Source organism: Xiphophorus couchianus, chromosome 15 (assembly GCF_001444195.1).
Source record: "Xiphophorus couchianus chromosome 15, X_couchianus-1.0, whole genome shotgun sequence".
Classification (NCBI taxonomy): Eukaryota; Metazoa; Chordata; class Actinopteri; order Cyprinodontiformes; family Poeciliidae; genus Xiphophorus; species Xiphophorus couchianus.
In genome coordinates, this window is record NC_040242.1 from 12,569,065 (window position 1) to 12,589,272 (window position 20,208).

Genomic DNA, 20,208 nt, shown 5'->3' on the forward strand with positions numbered 1-20,208 from the left:
AAAAAAAAAAAGAAAGAAAGAAAAAAGATGTGAGCTTGATTTGCCATGACCTCTGTCAACCTCTAGCTAAGACTCTATGGTGTTCATCTCTGAAATAGAGCTTGGCAACAGCTTTGAAAGTTGAGCGATTTTCTTCTGTAAATATCAGAGGAATAAAAAGTATAATTGTCATTATTAAGTTATTTCTCATTTTGTTCTGATTCGTTTCCTTTTTCCGTTTGTGCACAGAGTTCCATTTCTCTTGCTTCTTTGTCAAACTTGACTGAAAAACTTTGAACCAGATGAACCTTTTACTCTTGGTTTAACAATTCCCCCAAAATAAATACTTTTCAGTTCATGTGAGTTATTTTGTACAAAGATTAAATCTTATATGATGTCTTAGATGTTGCTTGCATTTATTTTTTTATTTAGCAGATAGTTAAAAATAAATAATGATAAAATAATAATAAAATAAATATAGCCTGCGTTATATTCAAAATTATTTTATCTCAGTGTTTCCCTGTCAGTCTGAATTACTTATTCCCAGCATCAGCAACTATCCAATAAGGTTAAATATAAAGTTATATTTAAAGATGTATCGACTTCGAAAGATTCATGTTTATTTAATGAGGACAAGCACCGAATCACATCTGCCTGACGAAACTGCATGAAATACTGACTTTCACTCAGTTTCCTCCTCTGATACAGAGACGTTGACATTTTGTTATTCTTTGACATGGAATATTAAATCAACTGGTTTAATTTATTGCAGTTAAATTGAGTTTAGTTAAAAATAAAATGAATCAAATCAAACAAACCAGACAGACACAGTGAAGTATAATAATTGTATCTCATTCGCCTTATTTCTGGCAGTGCAGCTGTGGGATTGATTATGCTGGTTGGACAAATGGCAGCTGCATCAAAACTATTTATTTTGGAATCTATCCAATTGTAGCAAGCTGTGTTTTTGAGTTAATTGGAAGACAGCTCAGCTGATGTTCTCCTTTTTGTCTGTTATGTCAGTCACACAGCTATGGTCATGTTCCTGCAAAGTTTGGACATTGTTCTGTTCGCTGCTCAGAAAAAAAAAGTTTAATTATGCCTGCTACTAGTGGATTATTTTCCATTGGTTATAAACAGATAAGAAATAAATTTAAAAAGAATATGCGTTGTATTTAAATTCCATGCCACCACCAAAAGTCCTGCAGCTCATTTCACTTGTGAAGTAAAACTGAGGGATAGTGAAAGTCCTTATCACGCTGCTTGGGCTAACAAACCATCAAAGAGAAGCATTATAAGCACTACTGACAGCAGATCAAGATTGTTTTTTGGTTTCAGAAATAATGAATAAAGTGATTACATCCCATAAGGATCAGTGGCAAATCATAAATCAGTAAATCATCCCAGTCTGCCCATCCTCGTCCATTTCTCAACCTACAGCAGAAAATTACAACTTACAAATTGTAAAATATGCAACCAATATGCTTTCAGGAATTGAAAAGCATAGAATAATCAATACCACTTCCCTCACTTGAGACCATGTTCTGTCATCTTTCCAAATTTGAAAACTAAACAAAATTTAATGTTTTTACCCCCAGTGTAGCAGGAAATCATAGATTACTAAATTTAAGTTAAGTTAGGTCTATGGGCTATAGAGAACATATTGATTACAATTTTTGAACAAAACAATTACTAAATCATGACATTTCACCTGCTTAGTTCTCCCTGTTTTGAGCAGGGAGAACTAAATCAACTGTCAGAATAAGTTGATTTAGAGCCTCCTGTCACTTTAAATGCATAGAAGTTGCTGCTGGCCACGCCCCCACCAACTCAACGTTTACACTTTATACAGGTGAAAATGGCTGCAAACATATTTACAATTGGACAGAGGTATCTTTGATCCTGTCAGACTTAGAAGAAGTACAGCATCCTGCAAACCATTGAGGATGGTAAGTCAACAGCAAAACACTTTTGTTTTCTAGCAGCCGTCTTACAGTGCAAACCATCTGAACAAATCCTGGTTCAGATGGGTTGCTAAGTGAAGGGTGGGTGACTGGAAGGTTTTTGAAACACATAGCTTTTTTATTTTTTTTTTATAGAAATAATAGAAACCCAAATGAAAGTACAAAAATATGCAAAAAGTGAATTTTGCATTGTAAGTTCCCTTTAAAACTGGAAGGCTGGAAACTTTTTAAACTATGTTTTAAACATTTTATGTAAACTTCTGTGTTATGTCTTTCAAACTATGCTGTGCAGCAGTTTGTGAGATTTTTTTAATATCTTTGACAAATGCTGCACAAACATTTAAGTACCTATACATGTAATAATGTCCGGTAACTATTATTTCACCAAGTAAAGTTTTTTCCCCCATCAATTAATGTTCTTAAATTCTAGGTCCAATCTTCTTACAGTTATTAGTTGAAACAGAGTATATTAAAGAGGATTTTTTTTTATTCTGTTTGGGTGCCAGTCTGATGAAAGTTTGATGTACAGCAGGACAGTGTTGGAAAAGAAGCATACAACTATTGCATGATTGTAAACATTAAACTCACACAACAAATGCTTTGCCAGTACAGACTTCAAAACTTAGAACGTTTATCTGAGCTCTGAAAAGCTTCAAGTTAATCTGTAATAAATTCTAATAGTCTTGCATGTCAGATTCTGCAGAAGAGAAAGATCCAAATAAATGTTGTAATGTTACATAGAAGTAATTTGAATCAAGCTGATTTTTATGAAAAATGGAGCAAAAGACTTACTCAAGACCTTTGTAGTACCAGAAATATTCTATTTTTGGCTTTAAGCCGTAATCAGCCTTTAAAGTGAAAAGTTTTAGACGAGATTTGTGAAGAACAAATGAGGGACGCTCAAAAAATACTTTCACCTGGCACGAGGATGACCTCAAATGTTAATTGCTTTGTGTTGAGTATACCAAGAGAAGATCTTCATAACTAGAGTGAACAAAATGTCAAGGATTTAATAAATGACAAAAATTATTCACAGAAGTCCTCTGTTACCCTTATGTAGTTATAATTCACATTTTAAAGTATTCATTTTAATTACATTTCTGAAAGATATTGGCTGCAGTTGTGCAGACCTGTGCAAGAATCATGAGCCAGCTTTCATTTCTCAGTGTGCTGCTTCACAGGAGGCAGATTTTTCTCAAAGAAATTGTTGGAAAAAACTGTAAGACCTTCAGAAGACCTGTAGCATTGTTTAGTAGTTCAAGCAGCCTCAACTCCTTGGAAACAAAATATGAAGAGATGAAGGTTGGCTATAACGTTGGCCTACAATGTCTACTTCATACTTTAGGATACAGTGGTTAGTAAGCTAATATGCATAATATAAACAATTATTTAAAAATGTGTTTGTTTTTTTTCACTATAAATGCATATGGAAACATACAACTTCTTAATTTTTCATTGCATTCTGCATTGCTCTGAACATGTAAGCAGCTCTGAGTACTTGTATTAGACATATTAACCTTCTAAAGAATATGTTTCGGAAAACTGAACACTGCATGCAGATCAGAGACTTTCTTTTGAGCAAAAATACAGCAATTTATAGCATTTGGGAAACAAGACATAGCATGCTGGGCAAGTCTGCAGCAGTGGAATGAAGCTTTATATCATTTTAACTGAGAGGTTTGGACTCCCACTCATCCCGGTTAATTAGATGTGGTAATTTCTGAAACAAGCTGTCCTGCAGTGCTCAACATTAACATTACAAATAGAAAATCTATCACAATTTTCAGGTGGTTTTTAGGTGGTTATTGCATAGGCCAGCAGTAACCTCCAGCACTTTTTCCCACATGTGCATATAATTAAATTTTTCCTTGCCAGCAATGTCCTTAATTCATATAGAGCACAGGTGAGGCGATCAATTACCAAACATATTTAGGACACATTTGGGGCTTATTATCACCTAAAGTTTAACTTTTTGATAAGGTAAATAAAGATGAAACACCTGTCTGGCACCTGGATTACTAAAGATTTCCACTAAAGGCTAATACAACAGAATTTGAGGGAAATTCATCTTAATCAAAGATTAATCTGAAGTAAAGATGTCAGCTAATAAGTAAAATCTACTTTCTGCACACTTGGTTTTTATCCTTTTTTATTTATTTTTTAGAAAAGTTCTTACAGACTTGCTGTTGGCATAATTCTGTATAATTTAATGTAAGCCTTTCATAAAGCAAATTTTGATGTGGGCTTTTGATCATTGGAAATTTTGAACACCCAGTTGTGTCCATGTTCCAGTCATTTGACCCGAACCGTTACCCAGACATGAAAGGAAATCATTATGACTAAGCAAAACAACTTCTATTTGAATTTAAACTGCTACTTTGCTCTCTAATCTGTTCAAAAATTGTTCCAGTGTGCATAACATTTGATATTTTAAGTAGATGATAGTAGATGATATTTCCTGGGTTACATACATATAAAGGAAATACAACTTTCCAAATATTTGGAAATCACAATCACAACTTCTCTACTTTAAAGCAGAATTTTAAAGATTTCCTTATATCCACTGACAGACACATACTAAGGGATGGATTAGTTTTGCTTTTCTTCTGTAGTTTTAATCAGAGCACATGGATGAATTACGTTTCTTCTTTCCCCTCTATCCATGAAATATATACACACATTTTGCAAAATGTTTCAGAGACATCTGTTGTCTACATTTCAAGGGCCCTCACTCTTTCTAGAGCACACACTTGTGATTGATGGACTCCATTAATTTAATGACATCAAAGCCCAGGAGAGATAACATGTTCACAAGGAGCACAATTCAAAGTGAACACAATTGAAAACATCATTGGAAGATGAAAGCCCGTCTCTTTTCATCTGTGGCGACGTGCTTGTTTCTTCTCAGAGAAGGGAGCGGGGTTATCCTGAACAAATGCTAACGATGTGTTGCCTTCTGCAGGGATCAGTCATTAATTGGTGTGGAAGCCATCATTATTCCCTGCTAGGCACCTGCAATGCACAGAGGGAGGAGAAAGGACGGGGTGGTCTTAACTTAAATGTCTCATCATGTTATGTTAACATCATGGCTTATTTCAAACTGGAGGGTCTGATCACTCAGTCAACTTGGGTGATTTTTAAGGCAATGTTAAAAATATATGAGTAAAATATCTATTGTATTTTGACAAACTCAGATCTTAATCCAATTGAAATGTTGGATTAAGATTTCTTTGTAAACGTCTCACAACTGAAAGTGAGGAGTGGGGCAAACTTTCCTCAGACTCATACCAGAGACATCCATCCATCCATCCATTTTCTTCCGCTTATCCGGGGTCGGGTTGCGGGGGTAGCAGCTTCAGAAGGGAGGCCCAGACTTTTCTCCCCCCAGCCACTTGTTCCAGCTCCTCTGGGGGAATCCCAAAGCGTTCCCAGGCCAGCCGGGAGACATAGTCCCTCCAGCGTGTCCTGGGTCTTCCCCAGGGCCTCCTCCCGGTGGGACGTGCCCGGAACACCTCACCAGGGAGGCGTCCAGGAGGCAACCTAACCAGATGCCCGAGCCACCTCAACTGGCTCCTCTTGATGTGGAGGAGCAGCGGCTCTACTCTGTGTTCCTTCCGGATGACCGAGCTTCTCACCCTATCTCTAAAGGAGAGCCCAGACACCCTACAGAGAAAACCCATTTCGGCCGCTTGTATCCGCAACCTCGTTCTTTCGGTCATGACCCAAAGCTCATGACCATAGATGAGGGTAGGAACGTAGATGGACTGGTAAATCAAGAGCTTCACTTTTTGGCTCAGCTCTCTCTTCACCATGACAGCGCCCACTTCACTGCAGATACTGCGCCAATCCGCTTGTCGATCTCCCGCTCCCTTCTTCCCTCATTTGTGCACAAGATCCCGAGATACTTAAACTCCTCCAATTGGGGCAGGACACCCCTCGCCCCCGGCCCGGAGAAGGCATTATACCCTTTTCCGGTTAAGGCCATGGCCTCAGATTTGGAGGCACTGATCTTCATCCCGGCCGCTTCACACTCGGCTGCGAACCGCTCCAGCAAGAGCTGGCTTCATCTGGTCATGACCAGAGACTTGTATATTGCTTTAAGACGTTATTTTAGCTAACATTAGGGTAACATTACCTATTGGAGTAAGGTCTCCTAACCTTTTCTTCAACAACCAAACACACTTTTGTTTATATCTTTAATGAACAAGGCAAGGTTGTTTACTTTAGTCTTCAGTGTCAGCATTTAAATAATCAGCCCATTGTCATTAACTTCAGTTCAGTTATATGAACAAATGTAATACTTCGTACTTGACAGTCTGATTGATACAAGACAACGTGTTTGAAATCATTGTCTGCTTGTGTTAGCAATTTTTACCTTTTCCATAGTCAATTATGCCAGTACTCAGATGTTAGAAACAGTTGCCAAGAATATTTATTTATTCCTCTTGGAAAGTCTTAAGCCATGACAACAGTGATTCACTCTATTATTGCTTGTTTCTTTTCATCCGAGGGTGTGAACTAAGTAAAACCTCTGTCCAAACGACATGTTCTGAGTAAAGAGTGAAGAGAGAAGTAAAAAAAGATTCAAAGAGCAACTTATCACCACAACTGACTGAGCATAACCAGTCAGTTTTGACTGGTTATGCTCTGGGTATTTCACCTCTCTATGGAGCATTGTGTATGTGAGATCACATGCACAATGCTCTTTAAACTTCTTAAGTTTAAAATAAACTTAAACTATTTTAAGTTGAAGTTTACTTTAAACTTCAACTTAAAATAATTGAAGTTTGATAAGAAACCCCTTAGATCCTAAACCCATTGATAACATGTGATCAATTGCCATAAAGCCAGATGGATAACCAGAAGACCAATTGTGATCAACTCCTTGCGGTAATGAGACAAGAATGGATCACCATCAGTCAGCATTTGACCCTGATGTTAATATTCCATTACAGGAGACACACAAACATCCACCTACTCTTGTACATCTCATTTTGTACCTCCAATTAACCACTCAGACTCAGACATTAGCAGGAAACCAGAGTACGAAGGAAAGGAATCTATGCACACACGAAGAGAACGTGCAACTCCACAGGCAGAATAAATACAGGATCTTCTTATTGAAAGTTGCAACTAGTGTTAATATTCTCTAAACTCATAGTTTGTGTTCAGTTAAGTTCCATTGAGTTTCATTTGGGTAGAGTTAACAATACCCATCTTGAAATCTGTTGATTTTAATTGTGGTCAGATAAAAGCATTTAAGTCCATTTACGATACAGTTCACTTAATCAAAAAAGTTTAGTTTACAGAAAGAAAAAAACTATCATATTCAGAAAAAGACGGACTTTCTGAATTAATTCAAATTTAACCCAATAAAGCCCATTTCAAAAGGTATCAAGGTATATTAATATGTTCAAATTACCTCTTTTACTCTAAAAGTCTCATCTGTTTTACAAGTTACTCTCAGACATGGAGACATTATTTAACGTTGTATGACACTGACCCCTGCAGGATAACACAATTCCTGCAAATTTTGTGACTTTCTGTTTTGTACTTTTGAATTTTACTGTTCCTTATTGCTTTACATTTGTTTTGTTTTGTCAGTGTTCAGCAAAGTCAAATAACAATAATAATAATAATAGTAGTAGTAATAATAATAAATGTAGTTAATAGAATATCCTAATTGCGAATTGTTCATTTCATAAAGCAACAGAAATGAGTATTTATTGTCCCTTGTTTTTCCTTGTTGTTTTTTTTGTCAGTATCACCAACCAAGGTTTAGTGGACACAAAATGTCAAGATGTCACCCAATTTGGTAACTGAGGCCCTTTTCTCTGCATGGCATTTGAGGAATGCTGACTCACACTTCCTGTTTCCTGTCCATTCAGGAAATGGCAGGGTTTAACCCCTAGCTGCCTTGGCCATTCCATTCTCATATCTTTGCGATACTGTCAGTAACCCCAAGGGAGAGTTTTAGCTAAAAGGATCCAAACTGCAGCAATTTAGTGTAATTTGTTAGTTTTGAAGTCTTCCTGCGGATTGAGCTTTACCAGCTTTTTACATTCAGAAAGTAGATGAAGTTAGTTGCACAATCATTTAGTGTTGCCTTTATCTGACACTTACCATCAGCAACAATAAAACTAAATTCAGTCAAATTGTATAAGTGATGATGCAACCTTTTTAAAAATTGATTTTATCTAAGCGTGGGATCCTGAGCATAGAAACACAACTTGCTCTCGTAAATCCTGAAAGAATCCTTTGAAAGTTCTCCTTTTGAAATATTTTGAATGTAGATTGTAGAGAAAGCCTTTGCAATTACTATTTAAGATATCACAAAGAAACCGTTGCATTCTGAGTCTTCAAAGGTTATGTGATGAAGTTGATCCGTGTTGAATGCAGATGTGTCGGCTTACAGCTATATAAATGCCGACAATTATGTAAAAACCATCAATCTCTCTTTTCTAAGCTTTTTTATTTTCAAATACAAATAAATGAAGAAAAAATGTGCAAAGTATTGTGCATGTAATCTCAGGTTGTTACTTTCAGTACCATGCAAATGTTTCACCTCCAGCTTTACCTCCGTTGCGTTCCCCAGGTATAAAAGCTGTTCATCATGTGCATGACCCCGTTGTATTTCCAGTCCCTTGTTAATCATATTATATACATACATATATATCATCACTAGTGATACCTACTCACATTCCAATGCTTCAATCAAGAACAAGAGGCATCTATAACTGAAACAAAGTCAACGTAACGAAACCGTGTTGAAGTTCTTGACTTTGATATGTTTCTGACGCTTGTTTCCGTTGTAGATAATAGAAGCCAAAAATAACTTCGACATTCACTAAGAGGAATTATTTTATATAAATCTTTTGTATGAGTCACAGTGGAGATGCTAGGTGGGTACAGCCATTTTTGACAAGAAGCGCTTCTCTTTTTTTGCCATCTATGGATGCATCTCATATTGTCCTTCTGTGGCAATAAAGAAATCGTTGAGAGTGCTCTGTAAAAAATCAAAAGTGGGCCGTTCCTCAGGCTTTTGTTTCCAGCACACCATCATAATCTCGTAAAGTTCCTCAGGGCAGCCTTCTGGCTGTGGCATCCTGTAAAACTTGTCCAGGTTCCTGATCACCTCTGGGTTGGTCATTCCTGGTTGGAGCCAAGAAAAGCCAAATTAAACTCAAAATTATTTTGCAATTATTCATATATATTATAATATGTGTCGTAGCATAAATAGTCATGGGAAATTATCAGTATCTCAAAACGTTGTGGTTTCTAAACCTCAAAAATAGTTGTTTCTTACCGGGGTATGGTATTCTTCCATATGTGACCATTTCTGTCAGTAGGATCCCAAAGGACCAGATGTCTGATTTGATGCTAAACGTGCCATAGTTGATAGCCTCTGGAGCTGTCCATTTAATGGGGAACTTTGCACCTGAATATTGAAAAAAGAAAATGATAAACATGTTGCTGACAAGTAGCTCGAAAGATCCTGTAACACTTTATTCTTATTTTAAGATTCACCCAGTCAGCACAGAAACGAGGTTTCCACAAGACCATTTTCTAGCAAGCAGAAATGTGTAATACAAACGTCACATCTCGTCAGCGTGAGGATCATTTTTAGTTCATAGTTGTCATGCAAGTGCGTATTTACTGATGTATTGTTTCAAATTAGCCCATAGCAGTAATCTGAGAAGTGTTGAATTTGAGAGATAACATATTTGAGTTCTTTCTAAAACTTTTTTAGGAAACTAAGCTGGTTAGAGGATTCTAAGTATTTTTCCTTTGAAGCACAGTATAAAGAAATGAGAACGGGATCAAGACTTTTGCACAGCACATAAAATAAGTCTAAAAAAAATACTAATTTAAAAGTTGTAAAATTCCTCATTTAACCACAAAACAAATTGTGCAGCATATTTAATTTGATTGTACAATACATAAAGATGCAGTTGTGATCAGTTTCTACCTGTACTTTACCTTCTTGTGCTGTGTATTCAGTCTCAATGATCCTGGCAAGGCCAAAGTCAGCTATCTTGCAGTGGAGCGTCTCACTGACCAGTATGTTAGCCGCGCGAAGGTCACGATGAATATAGTTCTTCTTTTCAATGTATGCCATACCCTCGGCTATCTGTCATAAAGGAGACAGAGAAGTGTCATTGGAGCTGTGTGCTCTAATGCAAATTTATGTGTCTAATATATGACTAGACACATCACAAATATTTATTTACAGCCATCCGGATAAATGGACAGCAGTTTTGTACACTGTGAATGTTTGTTCTCTCTTGGCAACTTTGGAGGATGTGTTCTGGGTTCAACAGTTGGGTAGTAAGAGGGTTTAATAGGATGTGATAACTATAAGGAAGTTGAAAGTTTGAGGGAAAAATACTTTTGTGTGGGGTTGACAGGGGAAGGGGGGGGGCTTATTGTAGATGGAAAAATAGCACAACTTCCTGTCCGGATGTTAATATTTGACGTAGTGCGATGCTTTCAAGCCAGTTGAGCAAAAAGCCCCGCCACAGAAACCACACAGCCACTGCTGACAGTTTCCATGTGTGTTCACATCATAACTGGTGTCAAAGATTATACTACAGTTTTAAAAACGTTCAAAGCTTTACCGTAGAACAGTGAGAGTATAAATAGGCTTTGAGGTAAAAAATAAAACATAATATTTTTTAGTTGGATGGCAACTGCAGAAATCAAACACCTAAATATTAATGACATGTAGTTACAGACAAAAACTACACCAGTGTTAGAGTAGCAATGACAGAACCGCTCATGTGTTATCAAGGAAATGTTGCATTCTAGGATAAAACTTTGAGATTGTGTAATTAAAGCAGTTTCCCACCTGGGCTGACATATCAATCAATTTGTTCATCTTGAGATTTTTTCCTTCATCGCCTTTTAGAAAGTCAAGAAGGCAGCCTGTAAGAGAGAAAAGGGACATGATACTATCAGAAAAAAACCTCAGCAGATTAAAATGTCACCCAATCACCATTTTGTAGAAATGTTAATTTATGATCTTTTACATGATGTGAGACACTAGAGTGCAATACATACAATGTACTCTGCTTTAGTGAGACACCGTACACAATTCAAGATCCCGAGGCTCTGAGTTAACCGTCAACATTCTACCAAGCAAAATTTCATGCTATTTGACAAAATACATTTTTTGTCAACATGGCATAATAATCTTCAAAATCCATTAAATAATAAAAATTAAAACTGTTTGTCCGCACCTGTTCTTTTCTAATATTCAATTAGAAAGGTGTGTATTACCACTCTCCATGACTTCAAATGAAGCTGCAGATTTAAATCTACATTAGTTTTTTAGCACAAACGTAACAAGCTTATTCTATTTTCCTTTAAATATTAAATAACATTGAGAAAAGAAGCAAATTTATGCTTTTCTCCCAAGATAGTCCTGATTACAGCTCTTTCATCTAATCAGCTGATTATCAATAAAACAAAGTAGCAATTTTCTACATTTTTACTTTAGAATTAATTTATTGTGGAAGAGAACATTGGACTAATCCGAATATTATTCTTGTAATTTGTCTTATTGCAGTTCCGAAATTGGCTTTTTTAAAGTTTTGTTTCAGATTTTTTGACAACACTGCCACAATCCTGAATGCAGCGGCATCAAATAGTTGGCAAACAGAGAGCCTTTCCTCTTGTAAATTAATCTTCTACCTACTGATAGAGAATGTGGCACAGACTAGGCTACCTATGCTACTGTGTCACACAGTATTTCCTGTTGAACTTTGAGCGTTTTTTGTGACTACCAACAGTGTTTCTTTTCATACAAACTTATATACAAACCCATTTACAAGCAATGTTTATCATGTCTGCCATAGCTGACCACACTCTAAATAAATATTCAGATTTTAAAAAAAAGAAAGGAAAGAAACTCAAGCAAACAGAGTGTGTTAATGCAAATTGCAAAAAAAAAAGAAGAAAAAAAGAATGGCTTGAATGTGTATTTTGTAGGAAGCTTTAATTTTTCAGACATTTTTTATTTTTAAATCTTCAATATGTCTTTTCAAACTAAATAAAATAATTTGTCTTTGAATAATGCACTCAAATCCACAATGTATTTTTTTAGAATACTACTGCATTTTGGTTTCTATATCTATTTATTTTTCATCCCCTTCTGTTAAAATCCTTTCAAAATTGTATGCATTCTTGCAAATAAATTGTTTCATATACTGTAACTCTAACAACCTACAGAATGTCAGATGAAAATAAAACTACACTATATTTGTTTTTTCTACTTTTGAGTGATTTTGCAAAATGGTCAGGGTCAATGTTAATAGTAGTTTTTGATGCTCCTCAAGTTGCATAATTCCCCCATTTTAAGGATAATATAACACTCGTGGAGGCATCCTCCACCTATAAGTGATGTGACTAAGTCTTTTGTACACAATAAATGATCTAGACTTATATTTTCTCAGTCTCTTTGGGGCGAGGATGGTGACAGGGGTAGGAGTTTGTCCTGTAACCGATGGGTTACAGTTCAAATCTCTGCTAGGTCTGTCTCAGTCTTTGTGACCACCTGCTGCTGGTGGTCAGAGGGCCGGGTGGCGCCTGCGCATGGCAGCCTCACTTTTGCTTCTGTCTGCCCCAAGTCAGCTGTGGCCACTATCCAGTAGCTTGCCACCGTCAGCTTGTGAATGTGTGCATGAAGCGGTGAATGATTGAGTGTAGTGTGAAGCGCTTTGGGGTTGTCTGGATTTGTTAAAGTCCAGACAACCACATTTACCAATTGAGATCAATGATAAATTATTACAAGTAATTTATGTCTTTTTACAAAAGTGCATTATGGCTGCTGCTCAACATACTCTCTTTATGATACACACCCATTTTGATAAGAGAAATCATCTGAGTACGTCTGCATTCATAATATATTAATCTGCAAGCCTCTTTATATTGCTTACCGTTCACCATGAACTCGGTCACAATGAGAATAGGCTCCTTGGTGACGACAGCATGGAGTCGTACAAGTCTGTCATGCTGCAGCTGTTTCATGAGGTTAGCTTCCTGAAGAAAGGCCTCAGGCTCCATCGTTCCTTCTTTCAGCGTTTTGATGGCAACCTTCTGGGTGTTCTTGTAGTAGCCTACCAAGGAGGTTCATGGAGATTGATTAATTCACTCCCCTTTTCGAGCTTATCAGACCCCTGTGAGCGTGAAAGGTAGTTTTTTTCTCACCCATCCAAACTTCTCCAAACTGCCCAGCACCGAGTTTCTTCACCATTTTCAGCGTCTCTCTTGGAATCTCCCACTCATCCTGAGCCCACGGCTGCTGAGGGGCCTTTTGTTTACAAGGAGCATACAGTCGAAGACACAACCCGTCTGCAGTCCCTGCATATAAGCGTGATATATGTATGATAACTACTGAGAAAATGTTTTTGTTTCCATCCGTGACAGCTAAAGTAAAGGTATGCTTGCTTGCACGAGCGCCTTTTATCAGGAGCAGCTGTGCTTTGGCAGACATCTACTAGGTCTATCTTGTGGTTTAGTCACAGGGGAGGTAGGCATATCTAAATACACTCACAGGAAATGCAAAATGCATCTTGAGGGTCTAGTTTCCTCATTTTATTCAAATTCAGATACCAACGTTAAAATTTACAGCAGTGAAAACGACACATCCGTTGTGATTAGTAAATTCTGAAGTCCATCGAGGTGTCCATTTTTATGTGATGTAACTTTGAAATTGTGACAAAAAAGAAAACTTTGTGTGTACTTGTGTTGTAAACTTACGGGTATAGTACTTGACCAGCTCTTGTAAGGATGAGAAGGTGTTGGAGGGGGAGATATAGTAACCTCCTTTGTCCAGACAGCGAATCTTGTAGTGTTTTACCACATCTCCTTGTTCTTGATCATTGTCTCTTACCGACAGTGAGTACGACCCTGACAGCAAGAACCGAGAGGAAACAGTTTTCTTTGTTAAATCAAAGCCAATGATTGTATGTTGTTTTTAATAGAGCACTGATATTTTTAATTTGCAAGCTCTTACCTTTACAGGTCTCACTCTCTCGAACAAGAAAGGAGCCTGGCTTATTTCCAGGAGCCAGAAGCAGCCGTTCCGTCTCTCTTCGACTCACATCTTTGAAAAACCATCTACGACACAACACAGTTGGTATTTTTTTTACTTTCATTTCAAAAATGCAATATCACAACAACTGCACTTTAAATATGAGTGCTATAAACTACCGTAGCACCATCTACTATTATTGGCACTCCTGATAAAACATGTAGAAAAGCATGAAAATAAATTATTAGTGTTAAAACCTGAGATGCCACAGACTTGTTAGTCACAGTTGCAGTTGTGTTAAACAAGTGTTGCTCTCACTTTAAATATGAGTGTTTTTAGATTTACAGTTTCGCCCAATTGCCCTAGCAGATTTAGTTATATGGTGAACCTAACGCTTCCAGTTTTCAAAAGCAAACTGTTTGAATCGGCCCAGTTAGGATCCTGACTTGAATTAGTGGAGGAAGATACATGATGTTAAGAGGGTCTTTCAAAGTCCTGGAGCTCAAGAGAAGAATAAATTATCAAAAATATCTGGGGAAGCCTGTGAAACCTGCTGCTATTGATTATTACAACAGCAGTAAAAGTATTCCATTGAGTACTGAGAATATATATATTTACATATATATATATATATATATATATCAACTGACATGATTTTTAAAAAATAAGATTAAAAAAAATTTAAAGTAAAAACATACATGTATGTAATTTTATTCTATATTTTTTTGAGTTAATACATTGAAACACCTACCTCCTTTCTCAACGTAGACTAACTTCTTGGTTGATTAAAAATAGCAAAATCTCAATGGTGTGGTTAATTTCTGTCCTAACAAGATGAAGGTGAACACATATGCCTTGGTTTGATGGGATACTCTCATGTCATTCTTACGTGGTCAGAGACTTTGAATAGAAATGGATGTCTGTCACATCGCATTTATAGCCCAGGAAGTCATTGACTAATGGAAGGTTTCTAGACACTTCGATAAACTTAAAAAGCAAAGTAAAAAAAATTTACAATGTGCTTTAGCTATGTTTACTTTATATGTATTTGTGAGTGTTAATAATTGTGCCTCCAGTAGTTTTGACTAAAAATAAATATTTCGTAGCATTTTATAAACCTTTAGTCACTCTTGCTATGCAACTGTATTAAAAGATAAATTAATTTCATGCCTTCTACACATATTTACCAGGGCCGCCAATACAGAGTGCTATTTTCTGGTCTAGATTAGAATGTTTTCCCATACTTCTCCACCTCCAGCGTATCTGATCTGGCTACATAATTAGATGGGATGAAGCCCTCTTGATCAGTGAGAAGCGATTTAGCCAGCCACCATTCTCCACTCCTACAAATACAATATACGACACATATCATTCTGGTTTAACTGGGGGAAAAGAGGAGCAGCAAACTTTGTGAATGTCGAGACCAGGACGACACTTACTCTTGTATAACTTTGAGCTTGTCTCCTTTCTTGAAAGAAAGGTCGCCGTCATTGTTCGCTTTGAAGTCATGCAGTGCTATAAACACGGTTTCATCTGAAAAAACAAATAGCGATAATTGTTTCTTTCTCGTCACGCTCCGTCAATCTTTGTTTAATTTCACTACCCGCTTTTTGACACTGCTCTATATTATTAATCAATTATTATTAATTTTTTAAGTGTCATATGAGTCTGTTCCTTTTTCTTATGTAATACACGCCCTCTTTGTGCAATTCTGCCGTGATGCTAAAACTTTCTTTTGCATGCAGCCCTGCTTATCTTAATCCCAGAAGAGAACGAAGGAAATTAAGCTGAGATTTTAATCACACAGAGTAGCTTCGTCTTACACACACTAATGTTTTGTTGACTGCATAAATGCAGAAAGTTAGTTGCAGGGGAAAATTGTAGTGATTACCGTTAGATGAATAGGTGTTTGCGTTGTGTTCCTAAAACAGAGAAAAATTATGTTTTTGTCATCAATATTTATGCATGCAGTTATTATAACTATCGATGGTGTACTGAGCAGATAAAATTTATCACTTCAGTATTTTACTTACTGTGCGGTTTGATGAGTGGGCTGTCTGGGGGTTCTTTACTTTGTAAAATGAATTATCATCTTTTACGTCTTTCTGGCCACTGCAAGTGCAGCCCATCCTGTGAATATAAAAGAAAAGTACATAAGCTGAGCTGTATGCCACCCACAACATGCACAGATTGCATGCATCAATAACTGCTTAGTGCTGTAACAGCAGCATTAAAAAGAAAAAAAAAACAAAAAACAAAACAAAACCTGATGAAACGTCTTTTGCTTTACCTGATTAAGCTGATGAGCTTTCTGATTTTCAGTCTCCACTCCTCCCACTGCAGGCCCACGTCTTTGACCTCATGCCCAGTCTGAAAAATAAACAAATCATTTGAAGCCGCTGCCGGTTTTTTTCTTCTTCTTTTTGTACCAACTATCTTCAATTTTATTTCTTAGTAAATGGTCTTCTAATGGAACCAAACAGTTCTGGAAAGAGGAAGTTGACAACACTTCTGCATCTTTCCTAAGTAGCACTTTATCAATGTACATCTGTCATGTTTGCGATAAAAATAGAGACAAGTTCAATTGCAAAGAACCGATCAAGAAGCTGATTCAGAAATCCACATGTAACTCTCCTTATCTACACTAAGGTCATATTTTGTTCCACACATTAAAGTTATAGTTATAGTGTATGCTATTCAAACCATCGAAAATTGAAAAATTCAAACAAACTATTGTTTTATTTCCATTAAATTGCATGTGTAACTTTCTAGCGTGTCTTCTGAAAAGATTCTCTCTTTGCCGCGGAAGTAAAATTTTATAGCTTAAAATGCAAGTGAGCATAAATAGCCACATTTGTGCCCAGCAGACAATTAACATTAAACATTAAACATTACTGCCTCCGCTGTATCATAAAATCTTTGATGAACGTTTCCTTAAAAATTATAACTTTAAATTTGTTCTTAGACAAAAAAGATATTTTTCTTAAATTTGGTTGCTACCAGCACATAGATTCCTTAAGTTTTAGAGTAAAACCACTAATTAATAGGAAGAACTACAACAACTTTGTATAACATTTATACAAACATTAATACAAATATTTTACCTTCAACAATATATTTTCCTTTCAAATGTTTGCTGTATATTACTTGCCATAATTAGATAATGTGACCATCGCTATCAATTTCTGATTCTTGAGAAAAACATTTTTGTTTCATCATCTCTTGTAATTATCAACACAAATGCATGTGGTGCGCTTCTTAATAATAAATCTAACAGTAATTCTAACAGATGATATACATGTCTTTTTAATTTAGGAAAATAACAACACGGGAGGTATTTACCTTCAGTTTGTCCTCAGAAGTAACTCAGTTGCAAAATGTCTTGAGTTTCCTTAGTGAAAACAGAATACTTGTCAGTGTGTCACTCTCACTCACTTACTCACCCTGGTTTAGAAAGTTTCTCTCTCTCTGTCTCTGTCTCTCGCTCTCTCTGTCTCTGTCTCTCTCTCGTTCTCTCTGTGTTTCTCTCTCTCTGTCTCTGTCTCTGTCTCTCTCTCTCACTCTCTCTGTGTTTCTCTCTCTCTTTCTCATACAGAGGGATCAGACCTCCCTGAGGGTTCGTAGTGCAGAGTTTACTGGAAAAAGGCAATGGCATAGCTTGGCTTGTAATTATCTCCCTACTTTGTATAAACATCTATTAGCACTTTAGCCTCTAAATTAATACAACAGTATTCATCCTCAGTTACAGCATTCACAAAGTTTTATTCAGCAAGGCATATCAAGTTTTGCTCCAAATCATCTTAATGTCCTTGTACCTAAATGTTATATCTGTTGTGAAAAAAAAGAAGTGTTGGACCTGCTGTGTCTTTACAGCTAGTTGGTCTTAACTTTAGGTGTGGTGACTAAAATAGGCTGTAAGGTTTCCATGACACATTTTTCAGTTCCTCTAGTGGTCTGTGTTTTTTTTTTATCTCAACAGCACATCTCATACTGCTAAAAGAACCGTTCATGTTTACACGCTACCACTTTTTATTTGTTTGGGGAGAAAATAGCGATGTAGATCTGTGTTTATTTGACTGGCTTATTTTTTTTTTTATCACTATTAATAGTCATGAATCATTGAAATAAAGACTTGGCGTCACTGACGATAGCAATTATAAAAATATGCACTATGTCGTGAATCCTCTTTCACTTTTTGGTAATTGAGGAACATGATCCTGAACAGAAAACATTTAGTGCAAAATTAAAAAAACAACACTTTAGCAGTTTTAAAGTAATGATCTTCAGAAATCTCTCATATCACTGTGAAGAAAAACTAACAATTTTATACAACTCACTGGAAACCCTGTTTAAGCCTCTCTGATATGATTGAGTGAGTGTGTTTGTGATTGCTGTCCTGATTCATTATTGATATTTGGCCATGCTGTAAACATTTTTTGAGGACACTGTGGTGTACAGATGAGGTATATGTGGTCGCAACACACCCAGGTCTCTTGAGACAGTTTCTTGACCATCACACTTCCATTTCAGGACGAAATTGGTGGTTTGGTGTTTTTGTGTTTTGTTCTGTTTACAGCTTCTGGCTTTAAATAAATATGACTTTGTGCGATAAACCGTAAAGTGTAAGTAAATAAATCGTTTTCAAATAAAAAAAATGTATAAAATAAAAAAATCTGAAAAGTGTGGCACACATTTCTATTCAGTCCCTACTGAGTTAGCGTACTGCAGGAACACCTTTTACAGGTGAACATCTTTAACAGTAACTAGAGACTGAAACATTTGCTTATTCTGTTTTGCAAAACAGTCACAATGGATGGAAAGTCAATGAAGACCAAATAATAGTCTTGCCACAGATTCTCAAATAGATTAAGGTTTGATTTTTAGTTGGACCATTCTAAAATTTTAACTTCTTGAGATCCAAAGCATACCATCTCTGGTTGCATGTTTAGGGCTATTGTCCCGTGGCCTTAGATTTACATTCATCATCATTCTTCCTTCTTGTGCCTGCTCAAGAAATAAATTCTCACACCACCATCATATTTTCGTGATGTTCAGAGAGACAGATGTACAGTGTTTGTTTTCATTCATACTTGGTTTTGTGTAGAGACCAGAAAGTCCAGAGCACCTCCTTCCCCTGCATGGCTCGTCGCAAACTGCGAATAGGACTTCATTTGACTTTCTTTTAATTATGGCTTTCTTCTCGCCATCCTTTCATATTGACCAGATTTTAGGAGTTCATAAAAATAGTCTTGTCACCAGATTCTCCTGCATCACTGGTGCATCTCCTCCAGATTTTTCACGCGCCTTTATACTACTATGATGAAGGATGATTACGGCACTCCAGTCCAGATTTAGTGGACAATCATGTCTTGGTGGGTTGAAGTTTAACCCACCATTAATTTAACAGGACTCTGTGAGATATTGCTGTATAATCTAGCCATTCTTTACATTCCTCCACAACTTAATCTTGACCTCTCTGCTTCTTTCTCTGGTCTTCATGATGTTTCTTCTTTGCTTAGGTTTTCTGACAAATTTCTAAGTTTTGCTGGATTTATACTGAGTGTAATGCACACTCAGATGAACTTTATTTAATAGTTAGGTAACTTCTGAGGTTAATTAGCTTCACTTCTTTTGTTAAAGCCGACAGAGTTAACAAGGCTGAATATTCAGACATTTGCTTAAAAAATACTTAATGCAATCTGATTTCACAGTAAGTTGTATTCTGCTGACCATCTAAATAACTTGAGCAATAAGTCGGTGATAGGTTTGGGCTTGGATTTTGGTAAATGAGGTGTAAAACACTATAAAGTGTCCAATTCTGTTCATCTGATGTTGAATTGATCTTTTTTGTAGACCTAATCAGAACACAATATGTATCCCTCCTACCCTTTAATTTTAAAGGGTAGGAGCCTTAATTTTAAAAGGCTACCTTTTTTCCTCAACCGTAATGTGTTATGCGAGGGATGAACAGGTCAATTACTGTATTCGTTTGTAGTTGCTGTAGTTGCTCAGTTCTGACACCAGGGGGTGTAAACACTCGTGTTATAATCTAAGACCCTCCCGAAGGCCATTGCCTTTTTTCATCTCCTTTCAACAAGTCCTTCCTGAAATCATTCAGTTTCTATTCATAACCAACCTTTACTGTGACCTCATACAGAAAGACGATTCTATGAGTGTTGGTCTTTAGGGATTTTTATTGTGTTTTGCTTTTACATCTGTATACAGAGGAGC

The 20,208-nt window shown here is 36.5% G+C and overlaps 1 protein-coding gene across 1 annotated transcript; it reads right to left on the reverse strand.

The window, feature by feature from the left end:
- Positions 1 to 8,396: 8,396 nt before the first annotated feature.
- On the reverse strand, positions 8,397 to 17,363 carry blk (BLK proto-oncogene, Src family tyrosine kinase). The gene is made up of 14 exons (XM_028039438.1): positions 17,320 to 17,363; positions 16,268 to 16,347; positions 16,011 to 16,107; positions 15,869 to 15,899; positions 15,417 to 15,510; positions 15,222 to 15,320; positions 13,960 to 14,063; positions 13,704 to 13,853; positions 13,152 to 13,304; positions 12,881 to 13,060; positions 10,792 to 10,868; positions 9,924 to 10,074; positions 9,250 to 9,381; positions 8,397 to 9,095 (listed from the first exon to the last, which is right to left on the reverse strand). Exons 3-14 carry the CDS (start codon positions 16,104 to 16,106, stop codon positions 8,893 to 8,895), a joined length of 1,470 nt encoding a protein of 489 aa, XP_027895239.1. The 5' UTR covers position 16,107; positions 16,268 to 16,347; positions 17,320 to 17,363; the 3' UTR covers positions 8,397 to 8,892.
- Between the last annotated feature and the right edge of the window lie 2,845 nt (positions 17,364 to 20,208).

Coding starts and splice junctions, on each gene's coding strand:
- blk (XM_028039438.1), bottom strand. CDS start 16,106: ATGGGCTGCACTTGCAGTGGCCAGAAAGACGTAAAAGATGATAATTCA. Junction 14,064..15,221: donor GATACGCTGGAGGTGGAGAA/GTATGGGAAAAC, acceptor GTTGTGTCGTAG/ATGGTTTTTCAAAGATGTGA. Junction 9,382..9,923: donor TGAATACACAGCACAAGAAG/GTAAAGTACAGG, acceptor TTCAATATTCAG/GTGCAAAGTTCCCCATTAAA.